The sequence below is a fragment of the Excalfactoria chinensis genome, chromosome 4 (assembly GCF_039878825.1).
Source record: "Excalfactoria chinensis isolate bCotChi1 chromosome 4, bCotChi1.hap2, whole genome shotgun sequence".
Lineage (NCBI taxonomy): Eukaryota > Metazoa > Chordata > Aves > Galliformes > Phasianidae > Excalfactoria > Excalfactoria chinensis.
This window is the reverse complement of record NC_092828.1, coordinates 32,773,092-32,795,560: the sequence shown is the minus strand read 5'-3', so window position 1 is coordinate 32,795,560 and position 22,469 is coordinate 32,773,092. Positions and strand designations below refer to the sequence as shown.

Sequence of the window (22,469 nt, the reverse complement as noted above, 5' to 3'; positions counted from 1 at the left end):
TAAGGTAGATACACCAATGGCATACTGAGCTGTATGTATGCGTGCATTTTCCCTGCTTTTACCGTGATCTTTGAATGGACCAACGTGGGTAACATTTGTAACATTTTACTTTGAAAATCCTTCCATATTAATGAATAAAGCAATACTGTGTTTTTTTGTACTACCTTTTCCTGGAATACAAGATGCAAAACCGTACAATAAAGGGTTAAAAGCTCTTGACTAGAGCTAGACATTCTTTTCCTGATGTCTTGCTTAACAGAGTTAGCATTTAAACAGCATTTGCTAAGCTTTGAAGTCAACACCTCCCAGCATTGTAAGGTGATGGGTAAGGGGGAGGAGCAGGAGTTTGCTGCTGCTATTGTTAAGCAGAACTGCAACAGTTTATATTTGCAAGCCTAAGTAAGGTGCATTACTGGCCACTTCACACCAGTTTGGTCAACAAATACCAATCGTCAAAAAGATGAAGAAATAGAATCACGAGAGAGCAGGACACCTACAGCATGAAGTAAAAAACAAAGTCACTGGCAAAATACATTTTCTTTAACATAAGGGCTCATTATAAAACATAAATAAATAAATCTAAAACGTTAGTTTTCACATGCATGGAGTCTGATACTGCTTATATTAAGGAATGATGGCTAAAATTCAAAGGCATCTCTTTGTGTTTTTTTGTTGTTTGCTTTTTTTCTTTAGGTAAATGCAATATGTCTTCCCAATTATATGGAACGACTAAGAAACTCATATATGTATTTATAAAATATGTGCATTAACATGGCATCTTGGAAACAGAACTTGTCTGAAAGTCTATATAGTCACTGTAAAATAAGGTCAGATGATTTTTAAGTTTTGTAAGCAATGACAAAAACTCCAGTTAAAGCCAACTCGGAAGCCTTATCTGCAATAGATGCATTGAGTAAACCTAGCAATAAAACATTCGTGAAACACCATTTGGCTCCTCTCTGTAGGGTGAAAGGTCGAACTCCCTTGATAAAGAACCTTTCATGCCTGGAAGTGTCTTCTGTGGGCAGGAGTTGGGGCTGCTCCCTGCCAAGTTCACTGCAACTCTCTCTCAACACTGAGGTCTGATGGGCATAATAAGGTCAAGGTCTGAGGAAAACACCAAATGAACACTGAATGAAACTATACAGCAGTGCTATAGTTCGTAGGATTAAGTTGTTTGACAGCTAAAACAACCAGACTTGAGCACATTAGGTGCGCTCCAAGCTCCCTAGTCGTGAGACAGTTTTGTTTTGGAAGCTGTTTAGGTACAGATGCTGGTTAGCAGTGCATGGATTTGTCTGGATTGGAACTTACAAGACTACAAGCATAGATTCAGGATTACACTACAATCACACCATCTTTCACCATAGCACAGAATTCGAGATTTAGTGCTGTATAAAAGGTTTTGTTCTAATGAAATGTTGTTTATTGCACTAGGCAAACAACCTAGAGCAAATAAATTACTGCTTTATAATGAGCTCACCCAGTGGAGTTTTTAAAGGAAAAAATCAGCTTACAAATTAATTTCATGTAATTAGTTATGGAGATAAGAAAAAGTTGAACCCACAAATAGAATCCTTGCATTTGGCAACTGGACTAGGTCAGCTAGCATACTTTGTGGCTGCAAAATCATGCTGCAAAGTAGGTAGAAGGTGACCTTCCTTATCTAATTACAAAGCTAAAGATTCTGAAACAGCAGATAGTTTTCAACTATGGTTGTATGAAGGGAAGGAAAGAACAAATAAATACATCACCTTTTCAGTACCCCGCTTCTTTTCTCGAGGCTGGTTAAGTTTAGCTTGTCTGTCCACTAAAATCTTCTGCCAGTAACGTTGTTCATTATCCCCTTGAAAATCAAGTTAACACAATAGTATGTGAACAGAGGTATACAATTTAACAACATGGTGTTTGTGCTGGTAAAATCTTTTCTAACTCAAGTAACCCCATGTAAAAATACTTGTTAGGAAAACCCTAAACATCAGTTGTAGTAAGAAACAAATTCTGAACTAAAATATACATGTTTATTTTTATTACAACAGCAAACAAAACCCACTCTTTCTGCTTACTGCAAAATTGGTTTCGAAACAGATCCAACTGAGTAACAACGTGGGCTTCAACTATCAGTCTTTGTGAATCCAATTCCTATTGCTAAACAAGCCAGCCTATATAAAAGGCTGCCCTGCAACATTTGGTCAACACACTTTGGTGAACAAAGTAAAGAAAGACTGTCTAAAGAAATTTAAAGCTGACACAAGGGCCTGTGTTCTGTAGGCCTGGACAGGACCTTAATCTAAAGCACTACAAACTTCATTAACTTTAGACTTGACTGGCAAGTTAGATTGGCATTCCTGAGCAAGTATCTTTACAAGCTTAACAGAAAGAACTGAAGAAATAAGCAAACAGTGCTCTATACACTTAGCTGGCAGGAGGAGCTCATTTTTAACTAACATTTCACCACAGTACTCAGAGGCCCTATAATCCACTGATGTATTTACTCTGATTTGTTTGACTACACTATCAAAAAATAACTGTAAAAATGACAATTATTTGACTTCATCACACTGTGAGAAGCAAGGTGAAGATTGTGTGGGTAGTTTCAGAAGATAGAAAAAGAGCAGAAACAGTTCAGCAGTTTCCTTCATTGACTGTTTTGCAGTAAAATAAACAGTTTGCCACTGTTCCTTTTGGTGTGAATTGCAGCTATCACAATAGGAATTCTGTGGTGAAATGCCATATGGTCTCAGAAGAAACCTTCAGTTATGGGGAAGTCTCCAGGTTATCTTGGAAAGGATTTCTGCAGAAATTACGGAGTTCTGATAAGCAATTTTACATGTATTTAAACTGCATTTTATGTACATTCACTCACAATACAAAAACATTTTCATATATGCTTAATATGTTGCCAGAGGAAAAGCATAGTCAAAAGTTCTATTAAGTCAAATCTTATTAGAAGTTCTGCCCCTGAAGTAGCAGGGAGCATTAAAGATTCCCTATTGTTATTCATCATCTTCAACTTTACACTGAAGCTGAAGTTCTTACTCAGCCTTTTGCATGCCTCAAAAGCCTTTCCATTCTCATTTCAATGAACCAGTTTGGGGGAAAAAAAATTAAAACTACGAATGGAACGATCCTACAATGTAGTATTTACCCACTCCCAATCTACCGCTCTGCTCTTTCATGTAAGGAAAATGAAACCCACACAAAATCATAGATTCTGATATTTTGTTTTTGTTTATTTCTTTATTTCTGGAACGTAAAACTCTGGAGGACAAATAACCTCAGCACGACATTAGCAGCATTCACCAAGCCTAAGCTTTAACTGTGATAGTATCAATAAGGTTAATGCTTTCATTGCAGTTACTCCTTCTTTAATCCCTAATTGTCCTTTACGTGGGTTTACATCTATGCACGCATGGAACTGGACCCCATAAGGCTCTATGCAGGCATACACTGACATTTAAACACGTAGACAAGATAATCTCATCTGTAAGGCTCATCATTTGTTTCTTTTGTTTTATTTAAGATGTTTAATGTTTAGAATTAAGAAGTATGAATTTAGTAAAGAAGTTTGAGACAACTCTCAACTCCCCATTCCTTTCACCTGCTCCTCACGTAGATGAAGATGTTTTTCTGCACACAGAAAAACATTTCAATCTAAAACAAGAATTTAGAATACCAGAGTAATTACAGGACAAAGAATATGTTACAACAAGTCTCCTTTTTTAGTGTAAATGTATTTTTAAAAAAGCATAACACTGGCATAAGTTATTCAACCTCCTAAAGAAAAAGATTAATTGGAAAGCAGGTGTTAAAGCATAACCTTGCAGAGAGTTTAGGATCTTTCATTTTAAATTCTTGCCAGTTATCAGAAAGTTATAATCCTAAGGCCAAAATGTGCTTTAAGTTCTATAGTCTCTATCTAGAGGAGTGATGAACCCAATCTCAAAAGAAGAGAATTAAATTGATCAGAGCAAGTAACGCAATTATTTCACTCTATACACCACCTATTTTCACTCTTAACACCACTCACTATTTTACTAATTCCATTACAGTCGAAAGTTAATATTTAAGTTAATATTTATAGGAAATAAATATCCAATATATAATAATAAAAAGCCTGTCCAACAGCTACAAAGACACTTAAAATTTTATCCATAAAGCTATCACAATACTACATGATATACATAAAGGATATGACCTATAGTCAGCCACTGTAGCTGTAAAATATATACATTTGTCTCCTTCCACTAATAAAAAAACTGATAACAAACAAAAATACCACACAAAACAACAAATAAGCACCAAGACTTACCAGTGAGAATTTCATATTTCCAGTTGTTTTTTATCTGTAGGTCTTTGTGAGATTTCATGACCGTCTGCGCATCCTCAGGAGTATTAAAACGGACATGGCATTCTGTGTCTCCTTCTAGCATGTCAACATAAGCAACATCAGCCAGCATTGCCAAAGCATCCTATCAGGGTGTGTGAGAACACAGACTTCAGAGTACAGAAGAGTGGTTATTTTGACCACACAATTTGTAGAACATCACTCATATTGTCATAAAAGGTTATGAAGTAGAAAGAAGTAACGATTTTTGTAATGAAAAAAATCACTTGTCTAATAGCTTTGAGTCAATATATTTTCATAAGATGAGCCCATAACTTTACGACAGCTATTAACCTCTCACTGTGCTCCCAAGAACTATTGTAAGCAGTAATTCCTACAGGTATTTTTTTTTCCTAACAACAATTTTGACTAATGGAACACTAGTATTGAAACAAAATGGACAATAACTATATCTGTACTAACATTCCTTCAATAGAAAATAAAGCGCGCTGTAACACTGAAAAGTGTCATTCCAACAGAAAAATATTCAGCGTCTTCCTACATATGAAATCCACACACACAAGCTCCTTCAAGGCAGTAAAGTAAAAAAAGAAAACAAAACAGTCCTTCCTATCTTTATGAAGTGATCTCTGCCTGAAAATTTTCACTAATAGCTGAAGGAGGAAGAGTCACACATGCTCCTTCAGATGAAGTACTTCACTTGTAATACCTGCTGTTAGGGAAATTAACTAAAAGCACACATTCCTAGTCCATTTTGTTCACAGCAGGCAGCTCAAGCTTCTACTGTTCAAGAATTACTTGCTTTTAACCCCATCCACTACAAAGCACAACCTTAAGCAAAACAAAATTAAGGTCCAAAATTGTTGGGATCCTTTGGGAATCAAACCTACTGTTAATTCTGATAACCCAAAGTCATTATTTTTTGTTTTTTGTTTTCTTTTTTTTAATCTAAGACTCACACAACACACTGTAATTTGCAAGTACCTCTGAGAAACAGGGGAGCAAATGGAAGAAGCACAGCAAAAAAACTAAAATATCAAAATAACATTAGAATTGCTCTGAAAAGATCTTTCAGGTATGTAGAAGTTCCCTGTGCATGTCATACAAGAAGAAATACTGGATATTTACTAAGAGAAACCTAAATGCATTGTCTGGTGGCAGCAGTGCTGTAGATATGACAGACCTGGTGGACGGACAAAGTAAAGACTTTTGCTGAAGCGTTACACATTTCATAGAAGCAAATAGTATAGCCACAAGTCAGCCAGGGAACATCAAGTATAGTTTGCACTTTCCTCTGCCAAACTGAGAAACAGCTGGAACATCCCAAGGATTGTTGTTTATTCCAACTACAGATGTATTTTACAACTGTATTTCTTCCTAAAAATCTTTCCTCATTTGTTTGGAGACATTTTCTATAATATTTTGCCTTATTTTGGAAACCACAACAATTATTAACAAGAATAAAGGCCACGCCAATCTTATTATGTCTTTACTTTCATTTCCCTGAAATGTTCCTCTTAAACTAAAGAAAATAACTAAATTTGTTTTATCTGGAAATACCAGACTCGAAGTTTATGATTTCAGCAGTAGCTGAAAATAAGCTCTGCTCAACCTGTGCATAGTGTTATGTGGCAACACAAACTTAACTCTGTAAAATGTATTTTGCAGTCAAACTGAACTGGCCTTAAACATTACAGTGACAACTATCACATTCTCTCGGTGCCTCCAGCACTCAGACACTGCCTACAAATACCAAGGCAGATAAGACTGATTAAGGTGAAACCTCATGTATTATCAATTCCTTTTCAGTGAAAAATACCCTTCAAACCTTGCTAGTATTTATGCATACACTCAACTTCACACACTTGCAAGTAGAAAGCAGTTTCAAAGTACTCCTAGATATCTAAGTAGTATGGTAAGATACCTCAGAACTTGTGTTTAGATCCATTCCCACTATACGTGGTCTGCACATTTATTCCAACATGAGTTAAAACCAAAAGACTACTTTCTCATACAAAATACATTTTCTTAACCCCATATTCCTGTTGTTAAAAACAAACAAACAAAACAAAACCAAAACAACAAACCAACACATACCAAAACAAAAACAATTTACCACTATGGATTCCTTAATTTGATTTGTACCAAAACTAGTGGCACAATTACATACAGAAAAGGGTGCACCCACCAACATCAAGTTCCTCTTCCTGAAATGGAAGATTGGTCTTAACAGTGATTTACTCTTAGCAGTATAATATTAACCACATTTTTCACACAGCAAATGAAAAGACAGAACAAGAAGGGCTGGAGGTAGAGGTGACAACTACTCATCCTCCAGAGCATTATTTATTTCTGCCATTATTTTCACACTTGGTTGAAGCACTCAAAAGGCTGCATTTTGTTTGAAACATTCTCTTCACCCTATTTTGGCATCCTAAAAATCCTCCATTAACAGGTACTAGAGAGGAACCTGAACGCAGCTACAGGTAATCAAACAAACAAACAAAAAAATATCATTAAAACTTGTTTAAATCGTATTCCATATTCAAACATTTGGGGGGCACTGTAAGAGGAAAGGCTAACAGCTACCCTGAGGTTACAAAGGCATTACCTTGATCTGCTTCCTGCCCGGCAGGGGCTCAGTGCTAATGATCTTCACAATTACTCCACTCACAAACTGGGGCCCCATTGTGTTAGCCTTGACAGGAGGGGCACCATCTCCACCGGCGGCTGATCGATTTGAAAGGAGAGAAGAATTTCACATTTATCAGTTTGGCAAGCCAAAGGCTCTACAAAAGCACAGAAGCAACGTGATGTACACAGAAATGAAAAAAGAACATATTTTAAAATCGTGGACCCAGATCCTTTACTAAAGTAATAACATTTAAGAAAAAAACCTGTAGCTCCACAAGCACCCAAGAATATTTTTTATTCTATTCATCACAGTTAATAATCAAATCCTGAATCTGTTGTGATTTAAAATAAGTGACATGTCTGTTATCGAAGTTCAATTCAATTTCGATTGAATTCAATTCAATTCACTAAATGGGAAAAGAAAGAGGATCCTGAGAGGGGGAAGGGGAGCAAACAACCCAATTTCAGAAAACTATACAACTAGAACCAAGAGCATGCAGCTTAACTTCTAGCTATAAACCTGATCAAACCCCATTATAAGGCATTTCTGAATGCCTCAGATTAACAGTTTTGTAACCCTCAGAAGGGATGGTTAAACAACACAGGCCAACATCAAAAAACTCATTCTTGATTTATTTCTCCATGGCTTTTAAAATTACAATTACCTAAAAAAGAAAAATCTTTGTTTAATAAGCAGAACTGGACTGTTCTTGCACCACTTGTTTGCTTATAAAATTCCTTAGTCCTAAACCAATTCAAATGAGAAGCTTGGCATTCAAGGAAAACATCTGCATTATAGGAAAATAAGTTTTATTTTTCTATGTTTCTGGAGGACTAGTGACTTAAGCATTCTTGAACCATATAAAAAGAAAATGAAAAACAGTTACATTTGCCATTTTTAGACTGAAGATTTTTCGGTGCACAGTTATTTGTTTCCATTTCTCCCACTGGCTCAGGTTTGATTTGGGACATTGTTTTCTTTAAGGAGGCCATGCTGGCTTTTTGGAGAGCCAAATATTCTTGCTTCAAGTCCATCCATTCAGTCCTGTAAAGTGGCAACACAGGAGAGGTATACCAGTTGTAAACACAGAAATAATAATAATAAGAAGAAACAATTAGAAACTCAGACAAATCTGTCTATGATGGCTGAAACTAAGCTTAGCAAGTGATGTAGATCTTTCTTATTAGAAGTCTCCTCACAGTTTGCTCATTTTTACCTTGGTCAATATCTGCATTTTTAATTTTGCTTTAGCTTTTAGTATTTCAAGCAAGTTAAAACAAGAATAACCTCAGCTGTAGAGCGACTCAAATTCATTACACGTTCAGAAAACATTTAGAACAGCGGTAAACTATTCTACTGGAACTACAGAGCTCACAGGCTCTATATTCAGAGTTAATTCAGAGACAGTGAACTCTGAATTCACCGAATTAGTTCAGTGAAACCACTTCTGTGTCACTATATTAAGAATAAGTCATTTACTTTCTAGAAAAATCATTGATCGAAAATCAACAACTGGTTAAACTCTCCAAAAACCTACTGAGATAAGAACATTCCTCACTATTCAAATGCACTCTGCTTAAAAAATACCACCACATGGAAGCAATTTATATATTTACATACATTTAACATGGAGATGTTTCTGCAAACAGCTAGAGCTTTGCTCCACAGAAACACAATGCCTATAGTGCCACTGTGAGAACGACTCATTGTTACCCTAATCTGTACTATCAAACAAGCTGATAGAGGATTTTTAAAGAGGAGGATATCTTGTGGTAATGGTTTTAGCTGTTAACACTGACAACTGTATACTTCAAAAAAAGCATCCAGACTCACCCAGGATCATACATTCTCAACAGAGCAAAGACATTAAAATAACAAAAGACCCACGTAATGATTCGTTGAGATAAAAAGGCAACACCATTCCATGGCAAGGTATGGTATAAATACAAGCACAAGGAGTGACTTGTCAGCTTGTCTCCAAAGAAGAGGAGACTGTGGGGAATGAAGCAGGCAAGTATTTACAATGCTTATCCTCTTTAAGGATTTTTTTTTGCTTCGCTTCAACTTAAACTTATTTCTTTATATCTGCACTATCCTCAGGATCCTGGTGGAAGAAGACAAGCGCCGCTGATTACTTTTTTTTTGGTGTGGACCCCTTTTACTTTAACATGGAGGTGCTTTCTGTGATTTTACAAAAGTAAGTGCTTCCATGTTTTAGTAGAGGTGAATCCTGTTCTCAATCCTGAAATGCTGTCTACGACTTCGTTCTTATTTTGGTCAAGATTTTTCTCCCCACAAGATTACTTGACTACAGCACTTTTGGCCGAAAGACTACAGCACTTTTGGCCGAAAGCAGACAAGGACGCCAACCAAGACAGTTTATGGTCTGTAGGTTCAGAAGAATTTTTTAAAGGACTTCCTCCGCTTTAACATGGAGGTACCTGCTGCCTAACAAAAGTAAGTGCTTCCATGTTTCAGTGGTGGTGGATCCTAATGTCATTTTTCTAAGCGGAGAAAGAACAGCATTGCAACGCAGCGCTGACATGGTTTATTGCAGTGCTGGGTGCATGGAGATCCCCACCTAGCATGCACCCAGCGCTGAAATAACCAATGTCGGCTTTTTAAACTATCATTTACTTGCATGGTTTTTAATTGTATTGTTACAGTAATTGTTGCAGTTTGTTTTACAGAAAGAAATTCAGTCTCTCTACTTAAGGTTTCCCACAACTTAAATGTGGACGTGCTTGCTTTGTTCTAAAAAGAAAGTGCTTCCATGTTTTAGTGATGGTGAATCTTTCTTCTCAACTGGAAACTGGAGCAGAAGAACAATTTCTTTATGGATCTTGAACATTCTTTTTTGTTTCTGTATTATGGAGGAGGGAGTGTGGGGCTTCATAATGTTTCTACCACAACATCTCTATAGACAAGATTACTTTGCATCCTGTTTCTGTATTTGCACTGCACATAGTCTTGTATGCAGAGCTGGTAATCGGACAGCAAGGACCCCCTCTACTTTAACATGGAGGTACTTGCTGGACACCTGAAAAAGTAAGTGCTTCCATGTTTTAGTTGTGGTGTCTCCTGAAACCCAACGGATTTAGAATTCTGGCATTCCCACTTCTCAACTACAGGCTAATACTGTTGCTAATATGCAACTCTGTGGTATAAAAATTGGAATTGCACTTTAGCAATGGTGATGGACTGTAAGAAATGCACACTTGAATTGCACACTTAAGTTCTTAATCCACAAGCATTATCTGAACTCTTTATACTCTGAGAGTATAAACCTTGTATAAAAAACTCTTGCACAAGCTGTTGTATATACAGATTACTTATATAAAATGTGTGTTGGCATTCAATAAAACATGTGAAACTGCTTTTTTTTTTTTAAACCAATTCAGAAACTGCTCATGGCATTGTACTCCCAAACACATTTACTGGGCAAAAAGGCTACTTACCCCTACCACAAAACTTCTAGGGCCAAGACTCAACCAAATGCATACAGCTAAACATAAAATAGGAGGCATAATTTTAACCTGCAAGTTTCAACACTGGGAAGGGGTTTAAAACCAAAGGAAGCCCAAGCAGCGAGTGAAACTCAGGCTTGGGCTAGCATTACACCATCACAAACTGCCTGCTCATAATCAAAAAGACATTGGTAGTAAGCTACATATTAAACTTACTTTGAGAGTACTCTGAGTGGAATAACTTCTTCACCCATCTTGTGTCTCTCTTTGTGTTTTTTCTTGTGCTTTCTTTTAGATTTTGAAAGGGATGTGTCTTTTTTATCACCATCTTTATCGTCTTCCACAGGAACTTCTAAATTAAAAACCCAAAAGAAAACTGGTATAGAGGCAAAACAAATAGCTAAAGCAGACAACTGCAGTTTCCTTCCCCCAACATTTTACTACACTCAGCCGCCATTAAAAAAATTACGACTTACTCCTAGTCCACTTGCCTAGCTTGGATCTCTACTGAATTCCTCTTGCACACACAAATGCCACTGCAAGGCAGCTTTGAATCCCATTCTCCACTACCATTTTCCTTATCTCTTCTATGAAACTGGGACCATCAGTTTCCTTTTGTATTTTTTAACCTAATCTATCTAGATTATTAATACTATCACCACCATTTGTCTCTTTAATCCATACTTTTATCTTCAGTGAATAGTGAACTTCTTCAACCATTTCTATTTCTGATGAGATTTACCTGCTTCAGTGTTAAAGATCTTCCCTATCCTCCCTGTAGGTTATCTCCTTGAAATGACTCCTTGAAAGGTTAAATTTCAACAGCAGAAAATCCCAGATATTCATAAACTGACCTTGTTCTCTCTTCACTACACCAATTTCTACCTACTGACTCAGGCAGAGCAATCTTACCAGTTTGAATGTTACCAATCTTTAATTTGATAAACTTACTAGCCCTTCAAGGGTTGTTTTCTTAACACATTTGTATTACACAGATTACACTGCAGCAAAAAGCTGCCTTCCATCCACAAGGTTAGTAATTTGCCTGTCCTAAACCTTCCCCTCATTCCCAAGCGCCTATCATTCATCTTTAACAGATGCCTTTCAACTACTCGTTACATAAATGACAGAATAAAAAAGAAAAGCGGTGAACCCTACCATTAGAATCTTTTGGAGCTTCTGTTGTTTCCTCTTTTACAGGATGAACTTCATCCTTCTGAATCGTTTTCTTGACTTTTGCAACTGATGTCTCACCATCTCCAGAGCTACTTCTTTTTCTCTTTCCTGGCCTGCTTTCCATGGGTACTTCTGAGCTTTCTGATCTGTCCCATTTTCTTTTCTCTCTTTTTGAGAGCTGCCTGTGAAGCTCAGTTCCCCCCATTTCTGAACATTCTGATGAAGTCCTGTGTCTTTTTGACTTGGGTGCTTGCTCTGTTGTAGTGTTCACATTAGTTTCCTTTGCCTCTACAGCTGCCTGTACATTGCCTTCTTTCTTAATTTTGGATTTCTTTTTTTTCTTCTTTTTCTTCTCCTCTATGTAAGAAAAAAAGTTACAATTACTAATGATGACTACAGCTGGGTTAGTAGTTATACCACTGCTGATGCTACTCTGAGATGTTAAATAGGTGTGCTTCTATCATCTCTAGCTATACAGTTAAGATGCAGTACACTGTCCCAGAGCTCCTCCCAGGCATTCTAAGCAGAATTACAAAACAAAAACTGAAAAGAACACAGGATGTTACAAAATGGGAAAAACTCTTGTGACACGTGCAGTTTGACTACAGGTTTCCCCAAAATACCTGTTTTCAAATTAAGAAGAAAGGAGCTTCTAGGCCAGCCAAAGACAAACATAAAAAGACACTGCTGATTTATATTCCCAGAAAAAGGATTTACTCAACAAAGTGACCTTATAAAACTAGCTGCCCATTAAAGAATGCTAACTTAAACTGTAGGAAAAAAATGCATTTTGTTCACAATATTTGCTTCAAAACTGTTGTGGGTAGGATGCAGTACGGAGCATTATGAACATCCTTTAGAGGGGTTTAAAGATTGTTCCTGCGTGACCTGATGTAGGTGTTCCTCCTCTAGCATGGGGACTAGACTAGATGATCTTTCAGTGTCCCTTCCAATCCCTGAAATTGTATTTAATTTAAAAGGCATTTTTTTTCTTTGATATTTTCAGTCCTATCTGCCCTAATAGTATCACAAATAATCAGTGACAATAATGAGGAAAATGACACATCAATAGCCTTGAGAAAAACGTAGGAAGTTCCCTGAAATCTAGGAAACAAAAGGAAAAATGATTCAGTGAATCAGAATCAGAATACGACCCTATTAAGCAGCTTCATAAATTACAGTAGCTATTTATTATTGGAAACATACTTAACACTGAGTTCACAATTCTTCTTAGTAGTATCCTCAAGATTTATGTGAGCATCTATAGATCACGTGAAGTGAATTATTAAATTAGCTGCAAAAAGTTCATTCCGCTATAGACTGCTCTGCTCAAGAGTTTCAAAGAGGAAAATTATTATAAAAACAGTTTTCAATTATAATAGCAGTTTTCAAAGTTCTTCACTGAAATTCTCAGTAAGGGAATGAAAAATAGCACAAGGTTTGCTTTGATGGCAGATGATCACAAGCTTATTTAATGGCACTAAAGTTCAAAAATAATCTTCCTCTTGCATCTGTACCTTTCTTTTCAATACTAAATATTACTAACACAGTATCTCCAATTTGCCTTTTGCTAGTGCTAAGGGCTTAGATAATACTTCTATAGTCTGAAAGCTGTTCTGGCATAACAACTAATGATGGCAGCCGACAAGAGGGGAAAAAAGATACTGAGCTCCTTATCAAGCAGGAAAACAAAAAAGCAGAATTCTCCTACATTTGAATTTTACAATTCCATTTCAAGCCTATGTTGGCAGCAGCACTAAAACAAGCATATTTGTTTCTTCAAGGCTAAGAAGTGAGAGATTAGATTATAACAACAGCAATCAGTTCAAAACTCCTCAGAGGCTGAAACAAAACATTTAGTCTTGATCCTACTACTTACTTAACACTTACCCACTACACTGCTGTTACTTGTATTCAGTGCAGGGACAGGCTTATTCTTTACTGTTTTGGGGAAAATCCCAGGTTTCCGCGGCGCTTCTTCTGGAGGATTATTTAAAAACTTCAAAACAAAACAAAATCCACCAATTAATTTTTAAAAATCCACTTTTTTTTTTCTTTTTCTTTTTCTTTTTTTTTTAAAGCAAGGAATCCCCACTCAAGTTAAAACCAGCAGAACAACGTTCATTCAAGAAAAACAAAGCCCTCAATGACTTTAGAGAAGTTCAGAGCTTATTTCACATCACTAGTGTGACATATTTGTGCCTCTATCACCCCTATGATACAATACATGCTTTTAAAGTTTCAAATGCATATTTTCAGCCAGTTAGCCTGGTGCAACTACGCTTATGTCAAGAAATTTAGTAAGCCATTCTACTATTATGGAGATCTCTAATTCTGTAAAATATGCCATTGCTAACCAATAAAATTAGTTCAACACTTAACCCTCCCCCCCCGTCCCTGTGCCTTGACTCTATTAAATCTCCAAATAACAGAATTTACACTTAAAGATTTCTGTGATCGATTGCAATTCTGAGAGGAAGAGATCAGGACATAACTCCTATTAGCCCAGGATTTCAGTTATGATATTTCAGGAATTTCTGTACGTGAAAGCTATGTCCATATCACTGACGCACAAAAAGGAAGAATTTTGACAGATGAGAGACGCCATTACTCACCTCGATAGCTTTTTCTGCTTGCTCTTTAGTTTCAAATTCAACAAAAGCAAATCCCTTTGGATCACCAGTAGATTTGTACCGCGGTATGCTGACATAAACTACATTGCCACACTTCCCAAACACCCTCTCAATCCAACTGTGATTGACATTTTTGGGAAGAAGCTCCTATAAAAACAAAAAGAAATCTTGTTTTCTCAGATTATCATTGTACCATCATTTTATCAGATGGTTTGCTACACCTAATTAGAATTCTTCACAAAAAAACATGTTTGATGTAACATTAAAAAAATACTTTATTTCAGTAAATATTCTTGTCAGGAGGTCATAACATTCAGACGGTAAAGACAATGATCTGAAAATAGATCTCTATCCATTCACCTAATCTTAACAAATAATTTGGATTGAATTAAACAGGCTCATCTTCTTCCCTTGACAGAAATACCAAGGCTTTACAGGTCACTGCCTTGTTCGAAGATAAACCATCTCTGTCCAATTAAGATCAGAGTAAGCATAACTGCATTGCCTCAAACTCATCAGCATAGAGCACGAGGATTGTGTTTATTCATTTGTTTCGTATTGTTGAGAACTCAGGTGTCACACAATTTAATTCTTGCAGGTCACTAAAGAGGTACTCCTCAAATGGGTTTTAGCTCTACCTGCTTTTTAATACAGCAACACATTTTAGGAACATGCACACACAATGCCTCAGTTCTTAACAATTTTCCTTCCCTTATCAAAGAAACATTCTGTTGTATCACTTCCTAGAAGAGACTCAGTTGAACACAATTTAAAATCAATACTCTCAGATACATGCCTAAATAAAGTAACCAATCCTTCAATCTCTTTTTTTTCCCATGACAAGTTACTGCACTAAAAGCTCTTTTCTCTAAGAAATTTTATTATTCTATTTCTGTAGAAAATGCATCGCATGAACTTTGCCTGTTTGAGAAAAAAAAAAAAATCATGATGGTTTTGGTATAATACTGAAATGTTATATTTCTTTGTAATCATCTTATGATAGTGACTTCCTTTATTTTTTATATACTTTAAATATGTTATTTCTGTATTGTACTCATCTCAAGCTTTTCATATTTTTCAAGGTAGGAGGCATATGAGATGAGTACAATTTCTCATTTCAAAGAAATTCAATGAAAAGTCTTCAAATAAATAAAAATTCTTGAAAATGCAAACAAATGAAGTTACTGTTTCTTAAAGGATCACTGCTCCCCCTCATGGCTTAATGAGTTAAGTGACATGGCTCAACAGCCTAGTAATAATAAAATAAAGGGTGGGTATCTGACACAACAGGCTTCTAAAATGTGATTAAACAAACAGTATCCCTCTTCCCCTTTCCAAAAAAACAAAACAAAAAACACAAACACAACAAAACCCCACCAAACCAACCAACCAACAACAAAATAACTCTGTACCTTTTTGGGTGGTAAAGAGAGGATACTGAATTGCTACACATTCTCCAAATAAGATTTTTTTATGAATTAACTAAATTACAAAACCCAAATCACCTATTTTGGTTTTACAGAAAAAGTTAATATTAAAGAAAACCCAATTAACTATGTAGTTAGGTTATATCACTCAATACATTGAAATATTTTCTCTCAAAAATGATGCAGAAGAAACATCTGAGAAGTTCCTGTCATCACACCACAGAAATACCATGACTGGCAGAAAGCGCTTCAAACAAGTGGCAAGCTTTTCTGGCTTTTTGTTAAAGTACTCAGTGATCAGAGTAAGCCAATTTCTATTTACCAAGATGGGCTGGCATTTTGGACATGATTATTACTCATCTTCAATACAGGAAGCTTAGCACCTGCTTCAAATTACTAACTGCAGGATGACCTAGCTGCTAACAGCTATGGGAATAAACCTGAATTGCAATAGCCACAAAAAGATCTCTTGAAGGCCTTCATATTCGGTTCAATTCTATTAAAAATGCACAAGATGTTTAAATAAGTGACAGCACAACCATCAGCTCTCTTTCCACTTTCCAGCATAAGTGGCTCAACAACACAATACTAGTAGACCTACTCTGAGATCAAAAATTCCATATTGAGAAGCGGCATAAGCTATTTTCATTTGTTAGCGAATCATTTAACTAGTAAGGTTGCCACATTATGCTAGTAGGAATATTTTAAAAAGCAACCTTAATATAAGATTAGCTCACTTAAGTAAATCCTGCAACTAAAAGAATGCTAAGCATAACAAAAAAGCCTTCTGCACTTGCTGTTTGACAAACCTACTACTATAAAGATTTGACTATGTTAATGTACTTCATAAATACTTACTGGTACCACTGTTACTCCTCTAGCAACATTAATCAGAAAAGCCCAGGGAAATAATTAAGATATGGATGAAAATACACCATTTCCATGCTAGGATGTGAAACAGCTCTTCGCTCAGCATTTTAAATCAAGACAGTGCTAGAAGACTGCATACGACACTAAACCTATTCCTTTCTTGCCCTGGTCTCTGGCTGTGATCAGCTACTTTCTCTTTACTTCCTTTACTCTGCACAAGCAGTAGTAGCCAGCCCCTGCCCTCTCTGTGCTAACAAAAATATAAATGCACAGGTATTCCCAAAGCAATTTTTTATTGCATTGAAAGTACTTATTAAGCCTAATCTAAGCCTCATCATTACAAGTTCAGTACATCTATAGTGCATCTCTCTCCATTTGCACTGTCTTTTTTTTTTTTTCTGAGAAAAAAATCCTATGTTTCCTGGTACTAAATAAATGACCTTGTCAAAGAAAATCCAACTTCTAACTGTAGTAAAATTATGCGTCTGCTTTGTTGTATGTGCCATTCTTATTACTATAATTATTTGCAATCATATTACAGCTTAAAAAAATGTACAGTGTTTTTTGCAGCAAGAATATAAGTTTAAAGTATTTGTAACAGCTGGAAATAAAGTATTCTGTGAGACACGAAGCTTACAAAACAGGTACAAACTTACCACATAGACTGTACGACTATCCACATCCTTTGGTTGCTCACCCAGTGGCTGGCGTCTTCTAATCCTAGTTCCTTCTAAATCCAACTAGAATTTAACCAGAAAAAAAAAGCATTTTCTGTAGGACTGACTACTTCAGTTCCACTATAACTACTAAACCAATTGCAGCAAACACGAAAGAGTGAAATATTAAACACCCACCTCTACAACAGACGAACTTTTAACTGCTCGTGCTATCAATTTTCCATCAGTAGTCAATTTTTTCATTTTGTTGAAAGAAACAAGCAGTGATATGTCAACATCTGAGAAGGAAAAATGAAAAATATAAAAGGAGCACACGATGAAATCAATGCAATTTAGAAAGCCCTACTTGTGTGTAATAAAACAAACATCAAGAATGAGCTAGAATTCCCACGCAAAGAACGTGCCAGTCATTACTACAGCACGCAATCCCACACTGCAGACTGATGAGGATTTGCAGAAAGTTGTCACCATCACAATTCAGGTTTCAAGGAAACCTATATTTAACGTTTCGTGCTAATCTATCAAAGGAATTGCTATCTTCCCTTTTACCTTCCAAAAGATAATTGTCCTTGAAAAGAAAGGAAGAAAAAGCCTTTGTGATGTACTTTTACAGTACAGAAATAATTTGCAGTGAAAACATGTTTCTCCTTCAAGGACTCAACTGAGTGTTTAACCTAGCCTTTCCAACACAAAAGAGCCCCTGCTTTTACTTTAGCTGAGATGAGTCATGCTGCTAATATCTGAACTGAAAATTATGCAGTACTAGTCTTACGTTAAAAAACTGTTCAAGACATCCAAACTTTAATACCAACAGAAAATGTAAAGAATTTTCTTCTATACACTCTTTAAAAAATGACTTGGAAGTTCAATGCAATTGAGAACTCCAACAAGTGATATGAAAATTAGACTTCTCACACAACACAGATGGGTTAATGATTTATACTTCAAGCAAGTATGGAATCCTTAAGAAAACAAAGAACACACTTATGGAATCTGAAATACATTATTTCTTTTGCTGGAAAAGGACTGTCTGTCTCTATAGATATAGCACAACTGATATAATCCATCTGGAGTAACATAACTGAGCAAATATGCTGATAGATCATCTTAACCACAAATTTACTATTCTTAAAGCAAAAAGCATAATTGTTAGTGCAGCTAATGTGTAAATTATCTTCTGCTTCAGGATGAGCTGAGTAGTTCCAAAATCAAGCTCTATCTCCTAACCTGAATTCAAATGAACCATGAAAAATGGCCAGCAGGAAAGAGACCTATAAAAGCCCCAATAAAAGCAAATGCACAATCTCTCACATATCAAATCTGTCCAAGAGGAAGAAAGAATATAAAACTGCAAAAGGAAGTGACATTTTCAAACCTGTATACAGCTACCCTACAATTCAAGTGCTGTACCATCTATGGAAAATAACCCATGTTTGTTTGCTTATGCTGCTGATTATACTAAAAATAATAATTAATAAAAATGTCAATTCAGGTCTCTCAAACAGTCACTACAGCTATTGCAGATACCTCTAACTTACTTCTACAGTTACTAGTAGAGGAAAGCAAAAAAGATACATACAGTTTCAAAGAACTATTAACAAGCTCTAATGTTGATTTTCAGTATACAACTGCTTTCTTCCAGACAAGCAAACATGCACCTAAAAATAAATTGTAACATCACCTGCAATATAGCAAAGAAGAAAATTCAAATAATATCTGTTTACTGACATGCCATTAACACAAACTTACATCCATCTCTGGACTTCTCTATTTGTTCTCGAAGAAATCTATCTTTGTGGAGATTAACATCGCCAAACCAGAAATCCACCTGTTTAGCTATGTCTGCAAGCACCTGCTTAACCCTTGACCTCTTCTTTTTCTCCCTCTCTTTCTTCTGCTCAGTGCTTTCCTCTTCCATGGCTTTGTCTCTTGCAGCTTCAGTCTCCATTCCCGTCATTCTGCCAATCAAAAGTTAAATATAACCTTTGAGAAAATCAAAGTACTGTTACAGTATGGAACAAACAATGCACTCCCATGCAGTAATTTTCAGAAACTTTATCACATGAAAAGGAGCTTAACTTTATGCATGCCCTACAAAAACATGTGCCATTCAATACTGAGTAGGGTTGAAAACTATCAAGTACAGAGAAGGTGAGAAACTTTAGGTAGCAGAAAATCTGTGAGGTGAAGGCTAAGCTGAAACCTAAGTCTCACAGCTCCTTGCAATGCCCTCTAGCCATAGCAATTCACTGCAGATAGGTTGGTACCAAACCACAGGCTTTCCATTGAAAATCTGTGCTATCCTGTTAATCCAGAATGCTTCATGAGCAGCCTGCTCTCCCCATTAGATTACTAAGGAAACATGCACTGTCAGAAAAGCAAGGCTATTAACAAATATGTTACTGAATTATTTGAAGTACTTGTGGAGGTAATTAAATGTCCTTCAATAAGTCAAATTCCTTGTTAGCAGAGAAGAAAACAACCTGTTAAAGGGAGTTTACAAAATCCATCTCCAAGTAGATCTTTACCTTCCAACAAATATTTAAATATAAATATCCAATAAATGTCACTGGAATAGACTCACCAAGGAGGTGTTTGAATCGCCATCCCTGGATGTGTTTAAGAGCCGTTTGGATGTGGTGCTCAGAGATATGATTTAGCAGAGAGTTGTTAGTTAGGGTACTATGGTTAGGCTGTGGTTGGACTTGATGACCTCTGAGGTCTTTTCCAACCAGGATAATTCTATGATTCTATGATTCTAAATACATTTTTTAAAGTTGAAAAATGACAGAAATCACTTGACTTTTATACCTTCCCAATGGTCCCAGTACAAACCATTAGAAAGACTCCCTCTCCCCCCCCATAAAGGTGAAAAAACACGCAAAGCTACCCTTTTATGTAGAAAGCAAGGTAGGATTAAAAAAAGAGCTAGGTTATCTAAGCAACTTCTGAACAGGCAAAGGACAACAATCAGCAGGCAGATGTTGTAAACCTGGAGTTTGCAAACAGGTTACATTGACACAGCTACAGATGGGCTCACTGCAGGAATATACGGTAAGATCTCCAAATGAGAAGCACTTATTAATCTTTGCTACGAAATACAATTCCCATCCTTCTTGTAAGTCCAAGTGCCATTCAGTAAGTGCTACATTTAAACTTCTTTCTTTGGTTGGGGATCTTTCATCAAGAGTCACTGATTTTAACGGCAAACCAAGTTCTGTAGGAACTTCGGAATCAAGGACATACAGAAAGGGTCTAAACTATAGCAAAGTGACTTGAATTTACAGCTTTGTTTTGAAAAAAAAATATCAAAACTTCTAGATAGATCAATTCAGGTCTTTTTTGTCTGGTGTTTCAGTTCGCTGGAGGTATGCAGTCATCGTAGAAAAAATGCCAGTCACTAGAGCGCTTTACTCAAGCCAAACAAAGCAATACCGACAAAAACAGACAGCTTTTAGAACTGAAATTAACACAAAAAATAAAGTGATTAATATGGAAATCATCATTTGAAAGACTTTTCAGCTCTCTGTACGGCAACGTAAGGAAACACAAGTACAGCCATCAGCGAGGAAGCTGATATCTGCAACAGGGCAACAATGGAAATGCTCTTCAAATTATTGTGCAAATCGCGGCTCCTTAGCCGGAGATCAGTTTCGCTCCCCGCTGTGAGCTGACCGCTCAAAACAGTGAAAGGGCAATTATCTTGAAAAGATAAGCCAGGTAGAACTCCCAACTGAAGTTCAAGCTATATTCGGACCCTTCAGCAACTTACATTAATTATCAGCACAACATACCACTTAGCTGAAAGCTACTGTGAGTGACACCATTACAGGACACTTTTCTTTACTTGAACAGTATTTTATGATCCCACTAACATTTAACGAATATGACTTATGTACGGCAAAGCTGTATTTTAAAAAGCCATCTCAAGCATTTCATGTATTTCTAGTCACTCGGGAAACACAAACAGGTACAAGCTGTAATCTGTTCTGTTTTGCTCCTGTTCCGCTCCCATACCCACTTTAAGGCGCTGCTTTAAGAATAAAGCTCTGCAAACATGGCTTAGGGGAGCCAGGACAAATGTCAGCTATGAATCTATTATTAGAAACTGTATGCAGTCTTACTTTCAGTAGTAGAATACACCTGAGAGTTTACTGAGATTGAAACTCGGCATATAAGAAAACTCTGTTGATAGGAAAGCGTATCACTAACTCACGACACTTTTTCACTGTTACTCTTTCAGTTTGCAATTCATCTCGCAAATCTCAGCACGGAAATAAAAGCTGCAGTGTCAAGGTGTAAGGCAGATCACGTTTGTGTCGCCTCGCCAGCTCTCACAACTGCAAGCACTGATCCCACAAACAATACAAATCAGAAGAAAGCAAAAGCTGAAGTCGAGATTTCAGTCTAGCAAAACTAAACAGCTACAACTGTTAGTTCCCCTCAAATGAAATTAAATTATCAGTGTCTGTATGTGCAAGAGAGGAACAAGGAAAAGGACAGATAACTCATCAGAGGGGGGAAAAAAGCCAGAAAAACAAGGATGATGTAAATTAAAATGAGTTTACATAAATCTATTAGGACATACTTACATCCTTTTAGGAGGCAAACATTAAATTACACTGGTGCTAAATTGCACAAATTCCAAATTTAACTTCTAGTGTTACAAAGGCACCTAGAGAAATGTGACAGCTGTCATACAAAGGGTGAAAGGAATAGGGGTCCAGTCGTAACACGTCTGCTTCTGTGATATCAAGCACCGATATCAAAGCTTGCTTGCCCGCTGTGAGCATTTAAGTATGAAGATGGGAGAAGGAGGGATCATATGAAACATACCTTATGCTATGTTTCCATACAGTAAATGACAACAATTCCTCTTCTAGACAAAATAAATGTTAGGTTTTTTTGTCTTGTGGCTAAAATTCAGCACACCTCTGCTTTCAGAGATGCACTCTGCAGACTGCCTTGGGCATTCTTTGCTTTACATAAAGGGAGAGCTGCACCTCTTTTAACTCATTGCCTACCCTGTAACTTCAACCTACAGAACACGAGCTGACAAAGGTCAGAAGCTATCTATCACACGAGGACTACCCGCACCGTTTGCTTCATTATCCATAAAACCGATCGTCCAGCTTTCCCACCAGTTCAAGGAACGAAAGCAATACAACGTTTTAAGATGACACCGGGGGTGTCTGACAGTTGTCACCAAACACGGCGTGGGCTGCGCCTGGGACCT

General features: G+C 36.7%; 1 protein-coding gene across 2 annotated transcripts in view; it reads right to left on the bottom strand.

Annotated features, from left to right (window-relative positions):
• LARP7 (La ribonucleoprotein 7, transcriptional regulator) overlaps positions 1-22,469 on the bottom strand; it is a 221,947-nt gene that overhangs the window by 198,635 nt on the left and 843 nt on the right. For both annotated transcript variants that reach the window (XR_011903410.1, XM_072335072.1), the window contains exons 2-12: positions 18,983-19,191; positions 17,411-17,511; positions 17,213-17,296; positions 14,242-14,406; positions 13,517-13,625; positions 11,609-11,983; positions 10,667-10,802; positions 7,870-8,027; positions 6,960-7,078; positions 4,313-4,472; positions 1,755-1,846 (exon numbers count right to left, since the gene is read on the bottom strand). Coding sequence is in view for 1 of the 2 variants with exons in the window: in XM_072335072.1 (XP_072191173.1) it covers positions 1,755-1,846; positions 4,313-4,472; positions 6,960-7,078; positions 7,870-8,027; positions 10,667-10,802; positions 11,609-11,983; positions 13,517-13,625; positions 14,242-14,406; positions 17,213-17,296; positions 17,411-17,511; positions 18,983-19,191 (1,708 nt within the window). In the remaining variant the exon portion in view is untranslated. The remainder of the gene's footprint in view (positions 1-1,754; positions 1,847-4,312; positions 4,473-6,959; positions 7,079-7,869; positions 8,028-10,666; positions 10,803-11,608; positions 11,984-13,516; positions 13,626-14,241; positions 14,407-17,212; positions 17,297-17,410; positions 17,512-18,982; positions 19,192-22,469) is intronic.